A 24085-nucleotide genomic window follows, 5' to 3' on the forward strand; every position below is an offset into this window, starting at 1 on the left:
TGTTTTTAGAAAATAAATCTGCATTCTTAATATTGTAAATTATGGTTTCCGAGAACCATATTATTGCTCTGCCAAAATAGTCCCAGCCATTATAAACGTTTTATTTATAAATTAGTGAACATTTTGTGTGGCATATTTGAAAACTAAGTTTTTTTTTTCAGAGCGAATCGGAATATCTTTTAAGCAAAAACAAACAGATGACGTTAGAAATGAAGTCAATGAATCTCAAATGTGCGCAAGAACTGAAATAATTTTTGTTGGTGTGGCCATTTTTCAATACTCGTAGAGTTGCCGTCAAACATCGATTTATGCATTATCTGAAAATCATCGATGACATCTATGCAAGCATCGATGGCTAGTTGATCGGTTTTCTTACATTCCTATGTTAGTTCATCGTGTTTCTAACAATTATGTTAAAAATTGACGAATATTGGGCAGCGCTGCGGCAGAGGGAAAGCAGAGTAGAGATGGGAAAACCTTGTTGTTGCCCTGGCCAAACATCGATAAAACCGATGTTTTGAAAACGGGTGCTCCGTGTGACATTACAATTACAAAAAAAAAAAATGGCCACCCTACAAATTTCATGTGACCAAGTCGCGTTCAAGGAGTAATTCCCGCAGAAACCATCACGTTCCGCTTCATTCGTTGCAATAATCATTCCCATCGCGACAGAAAGAAACCCAGTGCCTGGAGTGAACGTGTGAACGCGATTCGGAAAAATCGGAAAACACGGAAGACACGGAAAACCTCGGGCCATACGGACTTTGCGGAAATTGTACGGAGACGCGAGAGAAAAGCCGTGAAATGTGTTCAGTTCTTGCGACGAGCAGCCATTAGCCCATCAGTTAGTTACATAGTTAACAAGTGATACAACGTGCCTAAAACGCGACCGCAGAGCGAAAAGAAGTGACGGAGCGGAAGAACCAGCAGCGGAATAATCAACAAAGGCGGCAAACATGGCGAGTGAGTAATATCAGGGCATTTCGTCGCCAGTTAAGGCACCACATATACATAGGTACATATATAACTTACAACAGACTCCGGATTCCTTTTGCGTAATATAAACAAATGCAGTGTAGGCAAGTAGTTGTGTGTGCCTATGTGCGGCATTTTATGGGAGCAGTGCAGCATTTACGAGCTGCGAAGACTTCACAATCGCTGCCAGGTGCTCGAAACGGTCGTCGGGAGGGGATGGGATGAGAGGGGAGGGGAGGGGAGTTTTGCCGGCGGAGGAGGGGGCCTCACGGCTCCCTAGACAAGATGTGTGTTTGCCGGAGACATGTGAGAAAAATCAATATTTACGCTCCTCCCTTGCACAGTGGGCTGATCGGATTAGGCAGATGCCCTGCTGCAGGGTCACTACTTCCCAATCGGAAGGCCCGCTTTTTATCCTTTAATGGCCCCGGCAATTCTGGCGGGAGTCAAGTGTGGTTTTGAGACAGTGGCCACCACCGCACCAATGGCATAAACCATCCACCCAAGCCACCCACTCCATCGCAGGATTTTGCCGGGTGAGGGTAGGGGGAAAGGGAAAGGGATAGGTAAGGGGGAACTGAGAACTGGGAACAGCAGTGACGACGCATTAATAAATGAGAATATGCCTCCTGCGAGGTGCCAGGTTTACCGGCGTGTCTCAACACTCTTCCCACAGCCCTCACTCACTCGATTCGTTTTATCCCCCCCGGGGGTGACATAGCAAACGAAATGCAAAAGGAATACACTGGGAAAAATAAGGGTTAAACTGATTTTAGACATCATATTAGAAAACATACAACTGGTAATAAAAAAAAATTAAGTAACTTAAATAAATAAACAATTTTATACAATTAAAAAAAAAAAACAAAAAAATGCTCATCGAAATAAAAATCTCATATCGATTAAACATTGCTCACAAATAAAATTAAACTGGGAATTTAATTTTAAAACATCCTTTTATTTGTGTATGAATAAGGTGTCGAGTACTAGGTGATATGCCCTCTAGATTCGCGACAATTGAAGCCAATCATGAAAGGGAGCAGCTCTAAAACTTTAAAATTCGTGAATGGTACTCGCCTGCCTTCTGTATTTCTTAAAATTACGGCTCGTTTTTGTTCGGAAGGAATCCTTTGAAAAATGGGAATTCGAGTCCCATTAAAACCTTAAAGCTACGGGATCACAGTTGCAACAGTTTTTCAGCCTACTAAGATATTATTGCGAACGAATCATACTGTTGATTCATGCAAAGCTCTAATATAGAGTAGTATTTAAGATTATAAAATTGTTATTTCCGGTAATAAGTACTAAGAAATATACATAGTGGAAGTAAGTGGTAAAAATATAAATTAAGAGTACTTTGCCGTTCAGGGATTTTGCCGTTCAGAGATTTTGAAAACTTAATACACACAAGGGGTGTTTTACTTACTTACTTACTTTACTTACTAACAATCAAGATTTAAAAAATCCTTTTCGGACAACATAACCCCATCCTTTTATATTTTCAAAGATCAAATCCTATAATTCATTGTAATATAAATTGTTGATATCTGAACATTAATTTGGAATAAAAAACCGTTTTTCAATCTCCAAAAAGAGGTCTCACTTTAGGACCCTTTGACCAAACCGTTCACATAACTTAGAGAGCCAAACCACAAACAACCGATTTTTCGTTTCAGTTTTCATTCGGTTGTTTGACAAGATTAAAAAATAAAAAAGTCTTTTTATTTTTTCATTGTTGTTTTCTACTAGTTATTATGAAGCATGCCAAATGAGGCTGTAAGCAACATTTATATCCCTGATCAGCAAAAGGTGGAAGAAGACCCCGTTTTTGCAAAACTGATTAAAATTTGTTTGAATGTTTATAACTTCAATTTGACTAATGCAAAACTAGTAGCTCCATGTTAACAATTGAAGTGTTCTGTTCAGAACGAAAGCAAACGAGAAATATTTGTATTTCGTTTATGTTCGGTTATTAACATTAAAGGAAAAACGGTCAACTGTTATTTGCAAACTCTAATAAAAACACAATTTTTCTGAAACACAAGTTAACAGACTCATACCCTCAAAATATTTTCCTTTTCATTACCTAAAATTAAAACAATTGTATATTTAAGTAAATATGTTTATACATGCAAGATGCTTGTGTATATTTAGGTCAGTCACCGATGAGAATGGATAAACGTAAACAAGTCTAAACTTCTTAGTTTTCAACTGTCACTGCACACTGCACACAGACTGTACTGTTTGTATACCCTTTCCCGAGGGGGAACCTGTGCCCAACGACAACAAACAGCACTCGAACGTGCTGGCAATCCCGGCCTTAAAACTTCCCCCTTTACAGGAGCGGCAGTGCATCCCAAACCCAGTCTCCCAGTCCCTCACTTACCACGTTACCCACCAGCTGTGCCCACCGTAGCGAGACCCATTGTCACACTGGAAACAAAAAAGGCGTATTGATGCGTTACATATTTGTATACCCTGTTTTGAAAAGTACGGAACAAGAACTCGTTTCTGATAGAAATGTTGCATCAGTTTGTTTGTCAGCGAAGTGTTGAATATTCCCCAGCTGATAAAAAGAGTTATCTCGCTGAAAGTTTATTCGAAAAACAAACAAATAGATTTGAAGGTGCAATTTTAACATCGTCCATATTGTTAAAAGGGCCATAAAATACCTGTATTTGTTTAAACACAAATTATTTACCCTGAAACACCCGACAAAAAGTAAAGTGTGGTAATAACAGAGATTCCTAAGCCCACAGATTGTATCGTTTTTTGCCATTTTCGTTGGTATTGCCTCTCTGTGCAGCTCCCAGCTGCGGGATGATTGCCACGTCCTGCCCATGGCTCAGTCACTTTGGACTTTAATTGGTCCTTTGTGACTGCATTTTGTCGACGCTTTCGCTCGGCGTCTTCGTCACAATTTGACTGCCGTCCTTGCGGCTGTGGTTTCCATCAACCCCAAAAGCTGTGATTCTGATAAGGCCGATATCAGTTGGCAGAACAGAAGAGACCGCTCCCCTCAGCTGCTGCCTCTTTATTGTTATTATTATTATTTTGGGCTTTCTTCATTCGTTCCACGCAGCTTACCCAGATTAGCTGGCTGTTATTGTAGTTTACCCAGCAGCGAATTTATTGCCCTTTTCCACCTCCTTTTTGCGTATTCCGGCATCGTTGCTTCATTTGCCTCATCTAGCTGGCTGACTTGTGATTGCCCTTCACCATCGCCTCCACTCGCTTTATTCTTTTTACTGCTAATAAGATTTTGGCCCTCCTAATGGCCTTGAGAACGAATGAGCAGGGGAACTGATGAAAACGCGGGGGTGGCGAGCTCTGTTTTAATTAAGTTCGTGCCCTATTCAAATTGGCATAGAAATTAATTTCAATTAACTTTCGAGTCTTTTGGAGAAGGTTATATGACCCCATGACAACTTGTAAAGCATACTTATTGGGGCCTCAAGAGGGTTGACATTTTGGGGGAATCCCCCATCGACAGAACATAACTGAACTTACTTTAAGTGGCTCCAGAACTGAGGAACTTGTGTGAAAACTTTAAGTTTAACTGCCTTTAAGACAAGGGAAAGCTAAATGTGAAATCAGTTTTTATTGTTTTAAATTAGAAGCTAGCTGCTACATTAGTTGACTCTTCCCCACTTTTCATAGTTGTTTGGAATAGTTAAAATCAATGGACAAACAAAGTTTCTATTTAGAAACTGATGTACATACACCAACCTGAAGTAAATGGCACTTTGGTTGACACATAAGCACCTGGCTTTGTCTATCCATTTCGCTGGGTCTCGTTTTATTCAGAACTGTCTTTGAAACCACCAACCAAATTTAAAGTTTGCAAACGAACAAAGAAAAACGAATACTTTTTGTCTACTCACGCTGCTGGGAAGGAGGAAAAAGGATCCAGAAACCGGAAGTGGAGACCTCCGCCATGGGAATCCGGCAAAGGAGGCGACTGTGCGTCGATCAAGTGGTGAGTGACCTGTGCCTGGGAGACTACGAACAGGCCCTGCTGCGGATCAACAAGGAGCTGGAGGGCATGCCGGACCACGCGGAGGTAATGGCTCTGCTGGAGCTGAAGAACATCGTCGTAAGACTGCGACTGAAGGGCGAGGCCCAGCGGACGTTCGGCCCAACCCGCCAGTCGGACGCCCTGCCCAACCCATTCACCCTCGAGATGCTGGACGTGGTTCAGAAGGTGCTCCGGTGCCGCAACCACTACGAGGTGCTGCGCGTTTCGCATCACGCCACCTACTCGGAGGTGAAGCGGGCCTACCACAAGCTGGCCCTGCGCCTCCACCCGGACAAGAATAGGTCACCAGGGGCGGAGCAGGCCTTCCGTCGGATCAGCCAGGCGGCGGACTGCCTCACGGACTGCCAGAAGCGGACCGAGTATAACATGGCAACGGCAGTGGGTGACTGCCAGGGGCAGGGGAACGAAGTCAACGAGGAGGAGCAGGCCGACCTGGACTCTGAGCATCGCAGGCCGTATCAGGCGGCCAACCAGCGGATGCCACAGCGACAGTCGCTCTACCAAACAGAGCAGCTCGTAATCGGAGTGCTGGCTGCACTGGTTTTCCTCTTCATCACCATGCACTATATAGCAGCCGCACCTGCTTACAGTTTCACGCAGACCAGGTGAGGAGCTGAGGCTGCTACTCGATAGTATATGCAAACCCAATCTTCTCCAGAACCCACAGTTTTCGTCGCGTCAGTCAGACGCATCAAATAACCTACTATCTCGACCCAAAGAGTCTGGCGAAATACACAGAGCAGCAGTTAGTCAAGCTGGAATCGGAAGTCGAGCAGGTTTACATCTCTGATCTCAAGCAGAACTGCAAGCAAGAGCGAACTTTGCGTGAGTTTGGCCCGAACTCTGACAAATGCCAGGGATATTTAACTACTTCTCCTTCCAGGGGAAACATTGCTGCTCAGGGCGAGGCAGGGAAACAATCGTAAGCTGCTCCAACATGCCAGCCAGATGCCCACTCCGGCCTGCCAGGCTCTGCTCCAACTGGGAAAATCTGGCAGCAGCACCCCCCTGCTGCTGGAGAATCGGTCTTTGCGAGAGCCAGACCATTTGAATCAGGACTAGGAAGGGATGTTGTGTCAAGTCATTGTGTTGCTAGAAGAGGCTTGGTGTGGAAATAAAGCAGTAGTTTGTAAAAACGTTTAAGGTTGTTTAATTGAAGAGACATCAACTGGTTTCAAAAGGTTTAATTAGTTAGCTTATCTAGCTTGTTTTCCAATTGTATGTTCATGTTAGTCTCTGCCGTAACAATATTATTTATATATATTTACTTCTACACTGCCGCATTATTCTGAAATTCATATTTGTGATCTAATATTAAATTTAATACCTTACCCATTCAATATTTATGATTTTTTCTTACATCACCCGTTATTCATGCTAAAATGATTATTAAGTTGAATGCGATGGTTCCCATGACTCCCATTTTCGGTGCCAAGCCTCTGCCTTCCACTTAACCCACATCCAATTCCAAACTTGCTGGGTGGCAGCAGGCCCGAAAAGCAACAAAACCGACTTTAACAACACAAATTGCACATGAATTAAACATGCAAAAGCCAAAAAAAAAAATGTTTTGCACTAGTTTTTCTCATTTTTGTGCCATTTGCTATTTTTGTATTTGGCCAAAGTCAGTGAATCGTTTAATGGAGAAAACAAAATACCACAGCGCACTGGATATAAAACGCAGGCCACCAGCAGCAAAAAATGAAGGAAAATACGAAAATAAAATAAAGCAATTGCCCCAGAAATTCAAGCGAATAAATGCCTCGAACGAAGCCCGCTTCCGCAACGAAAAGCTAACGAACTTGCCACGGAACTCGAACTCGAACCCAATAGTTGGTTGGTTAGATGGATGGATGGATGGATGGATGGACGGATGGACGGACGGACGAATGGCATACTCTGAATACCAACGAGTACCAGTTACCAAAGCAAACATTCGGAGGCACGCAAAAGGCGGTGAGGCAGCAACCGAGACGCATTAAAGGAGCTGGGCCATCTCCTGCCAGCACCGACAGACGGAAGCACTGCCGCTTCCACTGCTGCTGATACTGCTACTGAACCTGTCCTCCTGCATCCCTCACCCTCGTCAACCTGTCACTCCATTGGGCGCCGCGACTCCGCCACCTGTCCAATTGCATTCAGTCAGCTGCGGCGGGCCAAACAAATGCCTGTTCCGAATATGCAGATGCATTGCCACTGGGTACTTTTACGCTAAAGGGGTATGCTGTAATCGTGAAACATATTTAATGAACCATAGATCTCTAAATAAGTGGGCATATTGACTTTTAGTTTATCAATATTTCATGTCGATGGTATCTACACTATCTTTATAACTGCCTGCTCATATAAATATATTTATCGTAACCGTTCCGTAACCGGTAAAACCGAATAAAAACCGTAACCGTAATATGTTTTTGCCTAAACAGAACCTTGACCGAAATATATAGCAGTCAGAATGGCCGTTACCGATACCGAAATATTAGTATCGGTTCTGTAAAAATGTGTTCTTTATAAAAAAATACATAAGTCGTAAGCCGTCTTAACATTTTAATGTGATGATCCGGAAGTCTTTTCCTTTAAATGAATTTTTAAACATTATATATCGTTTAAAATAAAAGGAAAAAACGAAAATAATATTATTTTCTTTCTTCTTGAAACTCGGCACATTCTACTTGAAAAAATCTTATTCGCTCTTATCATTACTTATTTGCAATAATAGATAGTTATAATTTTAGGAATTTTATTTTTATTTAAACCGGTGCTATACCGGTACCATAGTACCAAATTTTTATTTGTTAAACCGAACCCGTATTCAAAATAGTTATATAGTTTGTAACCGTAACAGTAACCGAAACCGGTTTTTGATTCGGTTTTAATTCCTGATATTTATCAATCAACTTATTATTATTATTGAACCCCTAATTCGCTGACTTATTGCTGAGTTGCATGTAAGTGAAAGACTCAGAGCCCGTAGTCTTTGATGCTGAAGCAATTGTGCTAGCCTGTGCTACATTTCCCTTGAACATTTCACCAGAATTATTCAAAATATTAATGGTTTAATGTATTGAACAGACCGTCAACCACTTTCTACCAGAGTTACATACACCCAAATAATACGAGGTATCTTAGAGTCTGATCACTGGATGGTTACGCATCCACTTGTGTTCTCTAGAGCTGGGGTTACATTTCCAAGTGCAACTTGTCTGCGAGTTAGTTTGCTGTTGTTGCTATTGCTCTTGTCAGGTTGCGTTGGCTGCTGTTATTGCGTCCTTTGTTGCTGTTTCTATGCCAAATCGTGGATGCTGACACCGCTGGTGATGTGGACGATGATGATGATGATGATGATGATGGTTGCCCGTCCGCCCAGTTGAAGGGTTCTTTTTGATTTTTGTTTCACTTATTCATTATTTATGCTCCACAAAGTTTGTTGAATTGCCAACCGTCCAACCCCCGTCCACTCAATGTTGCTGCTGTTGCTTTCGCTATTGCTGTTGCCACCAACTGTCGCCAGTTGTGGAGGGCCGGAGTCTGGCCCTTGCCCTTCTTCCATCGTCCTTCGTCCTTAGGCCTGCCGAAGTGCCTTATCGGAATGTATTTTTCAGCATGTGTGCTTGGCGTCAAAAAAGGTCTGACTGAAATCATAATATTGTGATAATGTTGGCCATAAAACGAAACGCTAGGCTCCTGGCTGTAAGCAGAGTATCACAAATTTAAATTTAAACGTTCATGTTGGGTTTACCTAGAGGAATAATTCCAAAAGTTTAAAATTAAAAATTAAACAGGGCTTTTAAAGATATTTTTTTTTCTTTTATATATTTCTTTTATATTTAATTAATAATTATTAATTAATTTATTTCTTAATTTAATAACTAAATAACTATGTATTTATTTATTAATGAATGAATGAATATCCACCACACTTTCCTTACATTTCTTGGTCATTCTAAAGCTCCATCATTACAATACATTAAATCCCGATTGTTTTCCCGTTTTCCTACTCCATTTTCCGTGGCCAGGACTTATGCAAATCGTTGCCCATCTAGGGTCCTTTTATAATCCTAGCCATCTGTTTGCGAGGCAAAATGAACCTTTAATGTGGCGCACGCTTTCAGAGTTTATTTGAGCATTGCCCCAAAGTAGATTCTAATGGTTCAAATACCTTTCAATTCAAGAAATAAAGAACGTTTTTTCTTTTGGGTCTCATGGCTCATACCATAACTCTCTCTAAGACCATTTGTCTTCACTTCGTCCAGGCAGCGACGATAATCGAAATTGGCAATCAATTTTGCGGTGCCAAACAAATCAATGGAATGGTAGATTGCGTGTTCCTTAAAATGGAACCGTATTGAATTTTATAAATATGCATACGTTTCTATACTTATTTCAAATCTGGAATTTAATTCAGACTACTTTTCGAGTCGGAGTTAAATAAGTCTTGCCTATTAAGTATATCTGTAGAAAAATGTCCCTTTAAACTGTTTACCATGCATGCAAATATAATACCTCAAATAAACAAAATAACTGTATTTAGGTTAAATAAGTTTAAACAAGTTAAACAAGTTTATTTTTATATAATTCCGTTTTTTTTTTTAAATGTGGCTTTTATTTTTGTTGTTTCTTTTATTTCATAAATCTTTGTAAGGCCGAAAATATTCCCTCTCAAAATAAATAACAAATTTAAGAAGTTAATCCATAACTAGGAAGAATTCCCGCAAATTAAATTATTTTAAAGGTTTTCTGTTCTGTGGTTAAAAACAAGAAGTCTCCAAAAATAATTGAACTCACTTAATTTATTTGTTTGATATCCTAGTGCATAGGATAACATAATATTTAATGCGCTAGTCACGAAAACCTACATTATTTTTATCACAAATTTAAATAGAGTTTTATCTGAGATTTTATAAATAAAAACTTAAATAATGTTTAGTTTAGATCTGTCAAAATAAAAATCTCAAATAACGATTACTTGTGGTTTGTCAAAATGTAAATCTCTAATAACGATTATGTCAGATTCAAGTAAATAAAAATCTTAAAAAAAATTTTTTTTTTAACGTTTAACGATTACTTGCGAGTTTTATTCGTAAAAGTTATAATCGTTACGCTCCCTGATAAAAACATATATATACATATATATATATATATATATATATATATATATATATATATATATATTGAAACAAAATTATAAATTTAAAACACTGATATGAATAGTTTGGTTTTAGCTAGACTATAATCTCAGATTTCTATTCCAAAAATCTGTTTTAATTAAACTTATTCAAGTCATACAATTGCTGATATTGTAGCCGTGGTAGCCCTAGCACTTAGTTACCATTTCCAATTCTTTTCGTCTTCCGCAGCTGAAATCGACGAGCTGATCGAGAAGCTGAAGACGACCAGCGTCAGTCCGGCGAACACGACGAACCTGCTCTGCGAGATCTCGGCCACCAAGGACCCCAAGCTGTTCGACAAACACGAGCTGGCGGACTGCTTCCTGGGCCTCACCAAGTGCGACGACACGAATGTGCGCAAGGAGGCGGCCAAGTGCATTGCGGAGATCACCAAGTCGGAGGTGCAGCGCAAGAAGTTCACCAAGCGGGACATAATAGCCGCCTTCCTCGAGTGCCTGCGCCATGTGCCCACGCCCGACGGCAGCATGGAGCTGCCCATACAGATTTGCCGGGCTCTGGGTAACATCTGCTACTTGAACGACGAGGCCAGGGACCTGATCCTGGAGCTGGAGGGCGACGCGGTGCTGCTGCGTCTGCTCGACATCGCCAGCATCGAGGACGTGGCCAATGCGGCGCAGTTCATCAAGGTGCGGGGTGGTCTGCTCTCCAACTACCTGCTCGGCGGCGAGGGCCTGGCCAAGCGGGCCATGGAGCTGGGCGTGATGAAGAAGCTGCAGACCATCATCGACACCGGCGCCTCCAATGTGGAGCAGCACGAGGATCTGCTGCTGAACACGCTTCCTCTGCTCAGCATACTCACCGAGAACGTGGCCGATCTGAACTTTGACTCTTCCCTGAACATCCAGCTGTCGCGCATCCTGGCCGCTTCCACGAACCCCGACCTGGCCGAGATGTGCCTGGAGCTGCTCCACTACCAGGCCGAGAGCGACGAGGTTAAGCTGATCCTGGCCAAGGACGGTCTGTGCGAGACCATCTACAACCTGCTGGAGAAGTACAAAACACTGGCCAGCACAAGTGAGGCCAGGGCGCTAATGAAGCTCGCCTGCGAGCTCATCGTACTGATCCTCACGGGCGGTAAGTTTAATTTCGCAGATTACTTGTTTAATTAATTAGTTTTTAAACTTTCCCGCACCGTTTGTATTTTTTTTAATGATAGTTGTGTGCTACCTAGTTAAAGTCTCATACAAACTTGTTTTCCATCGCGTGTGTTCCGTGGTTTAGCCAAGAAAACAAAAGTCCGATGTTTGGCGACATTTGTATACCCTTGCAGAGGGTACTATAATTTCAATCAGAAGGAGACATCTCTGACCCTATAAAATATATATATTTTTGATCAGCATCACTAGGAGAGTAGATCTTGCCATGTCCGTCTGTCTGTCCTTCCGTTTCTATGCAAACTAGTCTCTCAGTTTTAAAGCTATCTGCATGAAACTTTCCCAAAAGTTGTCTTTCTATCGCAGGTAGTATATAAGTCGGAAAAGGCCGGATCGAGTGACTATAGCAAATAGCTCCCAAAAAAACAACCGGAAAAATATATGCAAAATATGATAATTTTGCTGTTTTTTAATTTTTTTTAAGTTCTTCGACATATAGTAATAACTTAATATTTTAGAACTACGGTTTAAATTTCATCGAAATCGGACGACTTTATCATATAGCTTCCATGAGAACAATTAAAATATAAACAAAGAATGTAACTTTTCAATTTTTTATATTTTTTTTAATTCTTTTCGACAGTAATTGTTAGATAGTTCAAAAGCTTATTCATTATATTCAAATCAGATAACGATATCATTGAGCTTAAAATCATCATATACGCATATAAATCGTGATTTAGATGTTTTAAAGAGTATTTATTTTTTTCAAAATCTGCAAGGCATGTATTCGTTATGAACCCTTGTCTGGCGAAATTAAATTACAACGTGTTCGTGGAATTTTTTAAAGGCGTAACACACGCTATATGAGTTAATTTAATCAGAAATGTAAACTTCAATTAAAATCTAAGAAAATAAGCATGTTTTAACTAATTGTTCCTTTGACTAAAATATATAAGTGCATAACTAAAATGTAATAGTCCTCCGAATTTGTATTTTCGAGAAAGTTGTATTTTTTAGTAAAATCTAACGTAGTTAGTCTAGCTACCTATATCGCACTCTTATTAATTTTTCACTGTTACAGATGAATCAATGCACTACCTGTACACAACGCCACTGCTGAAGAACATGGTCGACTGGCTGGACTCGTCGGACATCGATCTGCTGACCACCGGCGTGCTGGCCCTGGGCAACTTTGCGCGCACCGATAGCCACTGCATCTACTTCGTGGAGCAGCAGACCATGAACAAGCTGCTCGAGGTGCTGGCCAAGAACAACGGCGTCAAGGACGACGTGCGTCTGCAGCACGCTCTGCTCTCGGCGCTGCGCAACCTGGTCATCCCGAAGCCGAACAAGAACGCGGTGATCCAGGCGGGCCTGGTGCAGACCATTCTGCCGATGCTGGAGATCCACCAGCCGCCGGTCGTCTTTAAGCTGCTGGGCACGCTTCGCATGACCGTCGACGGACAGGGTGAGTAAAACAACCAGCAAAACAACCATCACGCGATCCGCATCTCTGACAACATCTGTTTCATCCGTTTCTAGAGAAACTCGCACTGGAGCTGCTGAAGAACAAGGCGCTGATCGAGCAGCTGGTGCACTGGAGCAAGTCGTCGGACTATGCGGGCGTCACCGGAGAGTCGCTGCGCCTCATGGCCTGGCTAATCAAGCACGCCTACCTCAGCAAGATCGCCTACGCCCTGCCGCGCAAGGGGGATGCACCCGCCGAGCAGATTGCCGACCGCATTCCGCTCACCCAGGACTATGACCGCAGCAGCCTGAGCGAGTTCCTCGCCAACGAGGGCACCGTGGAGGCCATGGTCAGCATGCTCACCGCCCAGCACCTGGTGATGCAGAACGAGGCGCTGATCGCCCTGTGCATCCTGTCCGTGGTCTACCTGTCGCAGGCCAGCGAGGCGGCGCAGGCCCAGCGGCTGCAGGACGAGCTGGTCAAGTGCGAGGTGGGCAGGAAGCTGGCCGAGCTCATCAGCAAGTCGTCGGACACGATGACCAAGGAGATAGTCGAGAACCTGCAGAACTGCGTCAACCTGCTCAAGTCCTCCGAGCAGCTGGTGGCCCATCTGGAGCAGCACAACATCAACGAGCTGCTGAAGTCCATACCCATTCTCACCGAGTACTGCACCTTGTAAGGGAAACGGGGGCGTGTCATTGCATTTATCCCAGCACCGCAGGATGCCTCACAGTAGGATGGGTCGGTTGTATGTACGAACGGTTGCAAAACAACACGAACATGCTTAGGGGCGAACAATTATCTTTGGCCAATGCTTTGCTACTTCCCTCCACTTTATTGCCCAAGAGAAATGCCGGTACTTATTCGTAACACAAAACAGTGTGTAGGCCTCAAAACATAATGTGTTATTTATCGACTAGAACAATTTTTATTGAATTGTAAGATACCAACATAATGGAGTTTCAGAACTGACGTTATACCAGAGTATCGGCCAGAGATAAACGTTTGCCCCTATTTCTCCATGTTTTTTTTTTTTTTTTAAATCAGCCCACCCACACACTCAAAAGCGGAAAATTGTAGTTTTCACCCTAGAGCAACGATTCAGATGTAGACTTGTCTGTAGTTTGGTAAGGAGAAAGTGCAGATGCAGATGCAGATGCAGAACTTAAGCACACTTGAACACTGAACGAATGTATTTTTTAGACGCAAGCGTATTTTGACTGCATTTATGAGGAGAATGCGATTGAGGCAGGAGGAGGATACAAATCGTATAAATATTTATAATATACATAATATATACGTATAAATATAACAATATTAATAATTTAGCATATTAGTCTTTTCTGTTACATGATTTTTAAGAGCACAATAACAACAAATCGTGGTGATATCGCTAAGTATATAATTAATAAATGTATTTTATGTATTGTACTTATAATTTTGAGTCGAACCTTTTTAGACCGTTTCTGGCACACAGTTACCAAAAACGAAAAGATCACAAATCATTTAAGCGCACAATGTAATTTAGGTATTTTAATTGGTGCACAGACACACATTGCAAACACCATCTATTTATTGTAAAACTCAGCGAAGTTATCCAATGCATTTTTAAGCTAACTTTTAAACATTAACAAAAACAGCAACTCAGTAACAATCAGCAATCCGAAACACATAGTTGAAACTCAATAAGGCAAATTTTACAAAGCGTAGTCGTAGAGTACTACAAATTTTACCAATTATTAAATACGATGTACTAAACTGTTTGGTCACCAAAAACTATAAATTAAATGAGCACAATTCGAGAGAAATGGTGTTATTATATAAAGCGTTGAAACACCCAAATACACACGTTCACCGGAAAACATATTTATGAATTCTAAACACAATAATGTACATTTAATAATTCAAATAAAATTTGAAATGCATGAGAAATAAGAGAAAATCAGTTGGAGGTGTTTTGAACTTTGATGCAAGGGCGCCAAAAGCAGGCTGTTATCGATTGTTCGATAGGAGGGTTAGGGATGGACTGCATGAAGCAACCATAAATTTTAATTAAATAATAATTTCGTCTTTTTAAAGGTATATGTTGGGGTAAATGTATATCCAAAAACCTCAGATAATGCCATTTACTTAGTTCAGTAATCGTTTTAAAATTTAAAAGCATTTCTTTTTCACGTTGACTGTTAATGACTTTGTTATTGGTGCATGACAGACCACAAAGTGCCATCTCTAGACAGGGACAAAAACATTCCAATTTCACTGCTGCGATTTCACTTTCACAAAACAAATTAAGGCTGCGCAAGGTAAACAAACACAACACACAAACACACAAAAGGAACAGGTGCAGCAGGCGTGGGAGTGGACTATCAAATTTTCCAGTTTACATAGCAAACACTATGGCGACGGCAAATGGTGATGCGGATTTCGGGGACTCCTCGCCCGCGTCCTTGAAAATCGCACCGAAGGACTATGCCTATCCACTGCTGGATGATCCGCAACGGAATCTCGCCACGCCCACCGAGGGCGGCCAGACGCTGGGCATCCGCGGTGGCTTCAGCTACTTCCACTACGGCTGCGATGGCCACCAGGATGCGGGCTGGGGCTGTGGCTACCGCACCCTGCAGTCGGCCATTTCGTGGGTAACCCGGCGACGCGGTGATTTAGAGCCGGTGCCCTCCATTACGGAGATCCAGCAGATCCTGGTGGCCCTCGGGGACAAGGGACCCCGGTTCCAGGGCTCCCGCGACTGGATCGGCACTCTGGAGGAGTTCTACGTGATCGATGTGCTCTACCAGCTGCCCTGTCGCATTCTGCACGCCACGGAGCTGGGCTCGCCGGAGGTGCTCGGCCAGATTCACAGCTATTTCGAGAAGCATCAGGGCTTCATCGCCATGGGCGGACTGGCGGACACAGCCTCCAAGGCCATTATTGGCTACCATTCCAGCGCCGAGGGTCGCGTCTTCTTGCTGATAGTGGTGAGTCAGCGAGTTAGCTCATCTTACGACCTGGTGAACTCATCACTTGCTCCCTTTTTAGGATCCCCATTTCGTGGGCGTGCCCAGCTCCCGGCAGCAGTTAGTCGATGAGGGCTACGTCCGTTGGACACCCGTCGACGAGTTTCCCGCCAGCACGTACAACCTCTGCCTCATTTTGCAGCCGTAGAGGCCACTTTTCGTTTTTATTCTAGCAATAAAACCAGCTGAGCACATTTGATTACCACTATCGTGTTGCCTGTTGCCTTATAGCCATGTTTCTCTTCCATTTTAGCGTTCGCTGCTCAATGGACACTATCAGTTATTGAATCCAACCGATAATGGCGCTGATAAGCCGGCGGCACTGAGACCCGAAACCCCGACGAACAGCCATCGCCAGCTGTTGGCATAGCAAAGACTTGGAAAATATCGTAAGAAGGCGAAAAAAGACAGCTGGGCCAGCATGGATCTGCTGCATCGCGTCCTGCTCACCGCCTTGGGGGCGTTCTCCGTGTTCTATGCCCTGGTCAAGATCAGCCTGGGCTACTGGAAGCGACGCGGCATCCTGCACGAGAAGCCCAAGTTCCTGTGGGGCAACATCAAGGGCGTGTTGAACGGCAAGCGGCATGTTCAGGACGCCCTGCACGACATCTACGCCGGGTACAAGGGCAGGGCGCCCTTTGTGGGCTTCTACGCCTGCCTCAAACCCTTCATCCTGGTGCTGGACCTCAAGCTAGTCCACCAAATAGTCTTCACCGATGCGGGGCACTTCACCTCGCGAGGCCTCTACAGCAATCCCAGTGGTGAGCCGCTGTCGGCCAATCTCCTGCAGCTGGATGGTCACAAATGGCGCGCCCTGCACGCCAAATCCGCAGAGGTTTTCACTCCGGCCAACGTGCACAAGCTGTTGGCCAGGTTAACACAAATCTCCTCGAGAATTCAAAGCGACCTGGGCAGGGAGAGCCTGCAAACCCGAAACATAAGCGAATTAGTGGCCGCCTACAGCGTGGATGTGATGGCTTCAATGGCCTTCGGATTGGCAGGCCAGGATCACCAGGAGTTTGCCAAGTGGACGCGTAACTACTGGGCCGACTTTAAGCTTTGGCAGGCGTACCTGGCGCTGGAGTTCCCGCTCATCGCTCGCCTGCTGCAGTACAAAAGCTATGCGGAGCCAGGCCACGGCCTACTTTCAAAAGGTGGCCCTGTCCCAGTTGCAGGCGCAACGGCGGAGGGACCGCCAGCCGCTTCAGACGTTTCTGCAGCTGTACTCCAACGCTGACCAGCCGCTCGACGACGTCGTGATCGCGTCCCAGGCCTTTGGCTTCCTGCTGGCGGGCTTGGCTCCTCTGAACGCCGCTCTGGGATTTTGTCTCTACGAGCTGGCCCGCCAGCCGGAGCTGCAGGATCGAACCAGACTCGAGATTAAGAGGACGCTGGACCAGCACGGCGGCCAAGTGACGGCGGAGTGCCTCAGGGAGCTGCGGTACGCGAAGCAAGTCCTAAATGGTAAATTAACAGACCTATTAGCCAAGAAGTTTTATTAACTTGCTCTGCTTTTATAGAAACGCTTCGTCTGCACACGCCGTATCCCTTCCTTGTGCGCCGCGCTACCAAAGAATTCGAGCTGCCCGGTTCGGTGTTCGTCATTGCAAGGGGCAATGGGGTGCTGATTCCTACGGCGGCCATACACAGAGATCCGGAGATATACGAGGAACCCGAGCGCTTCGATCCGGATCGATTCGAGGAGGAGGCCAAGCGGTCCCGGCCGCCGGCTGCCTTCCTGCCCTTCGGCGACGGTCTGCGAGGATGCATTGCCGCTCGCTTCGCGGAGCAGCAGCTGCTGGTGGGTCTGGTCGAGCTGCTCAAGGGCCACAGATACGCCCCCTGCGCGGAGACCACGATTCCCATGGAGTACGACAACCGGAGACTGCTCTTGATGCCCAAGTCGGACATCAAACTCAGCGTGGAACGGATTGACTAGCTTTAGAGGTGCCTTCTCTGATGGAGCATCGCCTATTTCGTATTGTTTGCTTCGGTATTGCTTTACTGTACAAAGCGTTTAAGTTGTTTTTATATTTGTATATGCACTTAATTCGTTGATTTCCTTAAGCTGTGGTCTTGTGTGATAATGCTGACGATGACTTTTATAATCTACTGCACCAAGCTCAACAACATGAACAAATAAATCCTTAATTGTTACATTAAGTCATTGCGTCTTGAGCACGTGAGCTATGCTTGTCTAAATGTTCATCTCTATAGTTATTTTGTATACATAAACTCGAGGACATTTGTTGTAAATCTTCAAGAACAACTTTATGATAACTTTTAGAGCTAGCGCTAGTTTCTTCTGCACGTCACCGCAGACTCTTCAGTTATTTTTTATTTAATTTCTTTGGTAATATTATATATTGTTTGTGGACATTTAACATTATTAAAAAATTAAAGAGTGTTTAAAAACCTACAATAAGCGCAGATCATAACATTTTTTAGACTAATCCATTATTCAACTTTTTGGACGCCTTTGCAGTGACTGAAAAACAAAAATTATATTATTGATTATTTTGCCCATGAAGAACAAATTTTGAAAATTAGGTATTAATGAAATACCTATTTTTCCTTAAGAATTAAATGAATTCTAAAAAATAAAATTGCCATATTTAATTAAAAACCAAGCTGTAGCTCAATTCGAATTGGCGCTGATATATAAATCCGATATAAATAAAAATAATTACCATAATTTTAAATTGAAGGTGTAATTAAAATACAGGCTTAATATTTAACTGTTAAGCTTTACTGTTGCCAAACGAACATATAGGCAAAAAAAATCGGAATATATTTTTAAAGAACATTTTAATTTTGAAATTAAAACTTTGGCTTGCCGAAATGATGTGACCATTTTTTGAAGTTAGAGTAAGTGAATATGATGATGAAAGAACATCGCGGAGACACCAACCACTTTTATCAATAGTTAGTTTCGTCATACTCCTCAGTAGCAGGGACACCCTCCGCTGTAAGCGAAAACACTGCCAAATATCGATAATTTCGATGTTTTAAAAACATCGATGCAGGTATCGATGTATTAACGATATCAATGTTGGCATCGAAGTTTCCCATCTCTAGCCCAGACATTCTCGAACGGTTCGGTCGCGGTTTTTTCGGTTTTTGTTTGCCTATTAGAAAGCCCACTCGAAAGGAAGCAAACGAAGGAATATGCTCTCGGAAAATCGGTTGTAGGCGAGGCGAAAATAGCGGTCGCTGCGATCAACTTCTAACAGTTGTCTGGCCGGAAAAAAGTGCGCGACAAAATTTTGGATTACCGATATGCGAGCGGAGAAAAGTGTCGGATTTGGTGCGAAAATCGGCGAATAATTTTATGCGATTTCCCGAAGAAAACGGAAAATTAAGCGTCTGTCTGCCAGCCCTCTGGGTGCGTGTGTGTGCGTGTCTGTGAGTGTATAACATAACAGAAAACAAATCAACAACAACAAGGCAGCCAGGATCAACGGTTCTTCAGGGTAGTTTGTTTGAATTTGAACAAAGCAAAAGCAAAGCACACGAAAGCAGCAGCGAGAGAGAGACCGAGGGGGATAACGGGAGAGCGCACCCCACACACACTCACCCGCTCTTCTCCTTTGTGTGCGCTTTTGCCGCCTGGAAATGCAATGCTACTCCAGCAACAACAACAGCAAGGGAACGATGAGAAGCAGGGGAGGAAACAACAACGCTTAATTGTCTGCAGCATCTTTGGCCGAAAAAATCAAACAAACGATTGCATTTAAGTCGCCCTGGGATATTTTCCAGACGAAAGTGCACCGTAAGTATCCTTCAAGGGTGCTCATGAAACAACAACAGAAAACAAAAATCGAGTGGGGAGTGAGCTAAAAAAGCCAATTATCAGGGGTTGAGACAAGGTGAGGAGTTGAAGGGGCGAAAGGGGGAAAGACACTGCAGTTCACCAACAACAAGTTTGGACCGTTTCCAAATCAGTGGAAATCAGATCCAAGGACTTCCAGTGCCCATTCCAGGAGGTCGTGAGAACCAAAAACTCCTTTCACGGCCAATCCAAACAGTATTCATTATACACAGTAAATAATTGAAACAACAAATTAAAAAATATGGTCTTTAATACGAAAATTGGTCTTAGATTTTTTATTATGCGGCCTTATCTGTTTTTTACCATTTCTTAAAGTGTAGCTTAACTTACTAACAAACGAAAATTGATGTTCTTAATTTTGGAAGACCAAACTTTTTTTTTTTACCAGTCGAAACATTTTTGACAAAATTTTAGAAACTCGAAGTTAGATTTCAGCTTTGGTTGCCAACGCTACAAACTCGACTCAGTTGTTTTAGAATCTCAGATGAGATATCTGTTTCGGATCGACTTAAGATTTTGATGAAATATTACCCCTTAGTAAACAATTTTATATCTATTGTTTTATAATTCTGTGCTCTGTGTCAATTGATTATGTGAAAATTATGAGGCATACCTAAACCAAACGTAGTTAGAAATTTACTAATGCACTCATTTATGAAAAATACTAATTTTGTTGGCGCTTTTTCTCTGTGCACAACTCCCCTTTGAAGTTGCGCGGTAATTGCGCAAGTGCAGGGACTTCTCTTCTGAATTGTTACCTGAATACTGTTTATCTCAAAAGAGGTAATTTTTTTTTTAATTCAGCCTGGGTCGTCTTTTTGTGGGGTGTCTTTGTGTTTCCATTTCAATTTATAATCGCAACAGGAACCAGAGGAGCACGTCGACACCCATCAGAATTAATGTTTTAAAGTTTAATTTTCCCGCTCGCCTCTGGTTGTTCCCTTTTCTCTTATCGCTCGGTTTTGTTCTCTTTGCATACCTTTCAAACGACTTTTGAGCTCGCCGTGCTGTTGAATGAAGCAGATAAGCGTAATTATTGAAATATTATGCCTGAATTTTGTTTACGTTTCGAGATTATTTCTTCGCACATTTGTCTAAACAATTGTTGCAGAACTTTTCAACAAAAACGAGCTGTTTTGGGCTCTCGCCACAATGCGATATGTTTGGAATGTCTGGCGCTGCACTCGCCATCGCCTAGACAAATAATATTACTCAAATTGGAAAGTCAGCCGGGATGCCTTGCCAAAAAGTGGCTGCCTTGGGTTATCTGATTCGCGTAGAGTAACCCAATCCGTAAACCATCCAGCTGCCGCACCTGTGCAATTGCCAAAAACGAGAGAACACAGCAAAAACAACAATGGCAGAAGGGGTACAGAAAGAAAGATAAAATTAGCCGCAAACAGCTGTGGGGCAATGGAAAGAAACTTGCTCCTGCACAGAAAAAAAAACGATCATACCGGTCCTTATATTACAATAAAAAGATTTTGGAGAAAAATAACTGTAGGGCTTAGGTATATTTCTTCAAACATTTCCAACATATTTGTAATATGCTAGCTTTTTGTAATTAAAATAAAACACATTTACAAAAACAAAATAAAAACCTAAAAAACCCTTAACAGTTATGATTTGGTAAAAAGAATTTTCTGCAGTAAGTGTACCATGCTATATAAACAAAAACCAGCAACTTGCGCCTTAATAAAATGCAAACAAAACTGCACAAAAGAAGAAAAACAAATACCAGTAAATATAAATAATTTTATCTTTATGGAGAAAGGTCGCTTTACCGGCCCCACTCCTCGTTGCATAGAAACCATTCGGTAGGCTCTGGTTTTCTTCTAAACACGGGAATATGGTAAAAACAAAGAAAACACGTAAATTGTTTGGTGTGCAAATTTGGTTTAGCTCAGTCTCCTTTCTTATTCATAACGTTCCGCTCCTTACATTGCACTGATTGTTTATGGCCGTTTTGGTCAGTCGTGCAATTTGTAATTTAAAAGTCTTAGAAATCCTTAAATATTTCCGAATGGTACTGACAATTTTTGACCCCTCTATTTCTCTATTTCAAAAAAGAATTTTTTTCGCTGACATTGATATTTGCGTATTTATTTGGTGTTCCTTTTGACCGAAATCTAGTATAGGCGCCAACTGTTTTCAATTGGTAAACAAAAAAAAAACAGCTGGAAACTTGTAAAACTTTGGAGCGACTAAGCTTGAGTTGACTGCATTTGTTTATCATGTGGCTGCCGCTGCAACTGGAAGTTTGTTATTGCGACTCTGCCCACTCATAAAATGATTTTCATTTCATTTGGTTGGTGAACTGCATGGGCGTATCTTGTTGTGTGAATGAATCTGTGCAAAGCCGTGAATCCCGAGACTCCAGTCTGTTTGCCCGCCCACTCCCCCACGCCAGGTTTTCGGAATCTTTCGTAACCACTTTCGATTTTTCGGGCTTGTCCTAATGAAAATCGTGTCTAATCTAACCCATGTGTGGCCTCCGGGGATTTTTGCGGGCGGGTTGCGTGCCAAGTTTTCCCGCGGCTTTAGGAGAACTCATTAAAAAAGTCCCAAACTTTATCGCTGCTTTGCTCAAATGTCAAGAGTTCAGCACCATTAAACGGATTTCCTTCTATTCTCGTTTCTATTCTGTGAGCATTCGTTATGGTGGGGCTTGCAAATTAGCAAAGCCAAGATGCTTGTGGAATTCCCTTTCCCCGACTAAAAGACAGCCATTTTTTTATGCATGAAAAAAAAAGCTAGGGCACAACTTTAACGCTAACGAGACTGGAAAGGCTAGAAAAAGGCAGTGAAAATTCACATTTGTTGATGGCCACAAGCTGTCATGAAAAAAGCAGAACAAAACGTGCTGATGGAACCGGCAAACAAGAACATAACAAACATGATATAGTACAGAGTAACATGTGCCGGCTAACGGCACTCTGGCTAATCATTAATAACCATTTGCCATGGCCAAAACGCCAGGAAAAGTATTCATAAAGCGGGAGGCTCCAGTGTTAATAATAGAAAACGTACGGGCTCTGGGATTTTTCGTTAAAATTAGTGAATACAAATTTTCCCACCTTATAATTCCCTTGTTAGATATTTGTATACTCTTATAAGTTATTTCGCAAGCTATGAAAAATAATGGCATAGATTTATATACCCATGATGAAAATAAGTCTTGCAAGAGAAGTTTTATATGCGAACCGAAACCAAAAACACTTTTAAGTATGCATTTGCATTGTTTAAGGACACAATTTTTAACTCTTAAAATTAAATTCTTAAAATTTTTTTTTCTTACAATGAACTAGGTTAACAAAAATTTTAAATTATTAGTATCGTTGCTGTAGGCTATTCAAAATTCACCGTGTCTTGGTATTTTTTTGCTATACATTTTATAATTTAAATGAGTAATCCGTTCAATTGTTCTTGTGTAGAAAATCTGTGATTTATGTTGAAAAAACAATTCTACCCAGCCCCGCCCCGCCTATCGGTCATGTTGTGTATCTCGATTTTATTTCGGCTGCCTTGCCATGTGTAAACTTATAATTTTATGCACAAATCGATTAAACGCTGCTAAACGCCGAAAGTTTATTTCCAGCGGCCAGCGAAAAAGAACACTCGGGTTGATGTTTACAGATTTGTGGGCGTTTGCGTTGCGAAATGTGTTTTGTGTTCCACTTTTGTCGGCGCTTAGTTTTTTCGGGCACATTCAGTTGCAAGATAATTTCCTATCGATACTGATCGAGTTTCCCACATTTGTGGGCAAAACAACTGCGTGTTTACAATTCTTCGCTGCCACTTCTGCTGCCGCTGATTAGATAAACCAACTTATCAAGCCTATCAGCTGTAATTATCGATGAATTGGCCTATATATTACAACACGCCGAATGGGCTGCAAATAATTCAATTAAATTTAAATCAAGTAGCCACAGAAAAGTAATAAAGAGAGATTGCCCAACGAAAGCTCGCTAACTAAACACTGAGTGTTTTCCTTGTTGCTATATTTTATTCATAGAAAATTTGGGTTAATGACGTGCCATACGCCTCGATGGGTGTGGCAGGGGGAGGTGGGTGGCAGGCGGTGAGGGGAGAGAGCCAAAGCAGATGCCCTCACAAATCCCAGAAACATCAAATAGAAAATGCAATGCAAAGCACAGATGACGCTAAAGATAGAAAACCATAGATAAACATGAATGTTTGAGCACATGTGTGAGTTTGTGCTGGTGACGTTGTCGATTCCGTTCACATAAAAACTTGATATTTTGATTATCATCGTTTTATGCGTTCTTTTCGCTTTTCTTTCTATCGAGCAACCACTCGACGCATTTGATGATCGACGCTTTCCTAACTCCGGATTACAAAGACCAGACCCCGGGACTCAAGACCCCAGACCTCAAGACCAAGATCAGACCAAGGGCCGAGACATCTCGACACTTGGCTGACCACAGATGGCCATAGTTGTTTAAGTTGT

General features: G+C 42.4%; 4 protein-coding genes across 4 annotated transcripts; all 4 read left to right on the plus strand.

The window, feature by feature from the left end:
- The first annotated feature begins 822 nt into the window (after positions 1-822).
- LOC128255913 (GTPase-GDP dissociation stimulator vimar) lies at positions 823-14710 on the plus strand. The gene is made up of 4 exons (XM_052985829.1): positions 823-963; positions 10372-11277; positions 12382-12768; positions 12843-14710. Exons 1-4 carry the CDS (start codon positions 957-959, stop codon positions 13445-13447), a joined length of 1905 nt encoding a protein of 634 aa, XP_052841789.1. The 5' UTR covers positions 823-956; the 3' UTR covers positions 13448-14710.
- LOC128255919 (dnaJ homolog subfamily B member 14) lies at positions 838-6150 on the plus strand. Its single transcript, XM_052985837.1, has 4 exons — positions 838-963; positions 4872-5619; positions 5673-5839; positions 5898-6150. Exons 1-4 carry the CDS (start codon positions 957-959, stop codon positions 6074-6076), a joined length of 1101 nt encoding a protein of 366 aa, XP_052841797.1. The 5' UTR covers positions 838-956; the 3' UTR covers positions 6077-6150.
- A 242-nt stretch (positions 14711-14952) lies between the features above and the next one.
- LOC128255916 (probable cytochrome P450 6u1) lies at positions 14953-17945 on the plus strand. Its single transcript, XM_052985831.1, is given in 4 exon segments — positions 14953-15071; positions 16036-16914; positions 16916-17246; positions 17303-17945. Coding segments are annotated over 3 exon segments (1461 nt in total). The 5' UTR covers positions 14953-15071; positions 16036-16203; the 3' UTR covers positions 17722-17945.
- LOC128255922 (probable Ufm1-specific protease 1) lies at positions 15006-15994 on the plus strand. Its single transcript, XM_052985842.1, has 2 exons — positions 15006-15743; positions 15805-15994. Exons 1-2 carry the CDS (start codon positions 15165-15167, stop codon positions 15928-15930), a joined length of 705 nt encoding a protein of 234 aa, XP_052841802.1. The 5' UTR covers positions 15006-15164; the 3' UTR covers positions 15931-15994.
- Positions 17946-24085: the final 6140 nt, after the last annotated feature.

The sequence above is a fragment of the Drosophila gunungcola genome (assembly GCF_025200985.1).
Source record: "Drosophila gunungcola strain Sukarami chromosome 2R unlocalized genomic scaffold, Dgunungcola_SK_2 000012F, whole genome shotgun sequence".
Classification (NCBI taxonomy): domain Eukaryota; kingdom Metazoa; phylum Arthropoda; class Insecta; order Diptera; family Drosophilidae; genus Drosophila; species Drosophila gunungcola.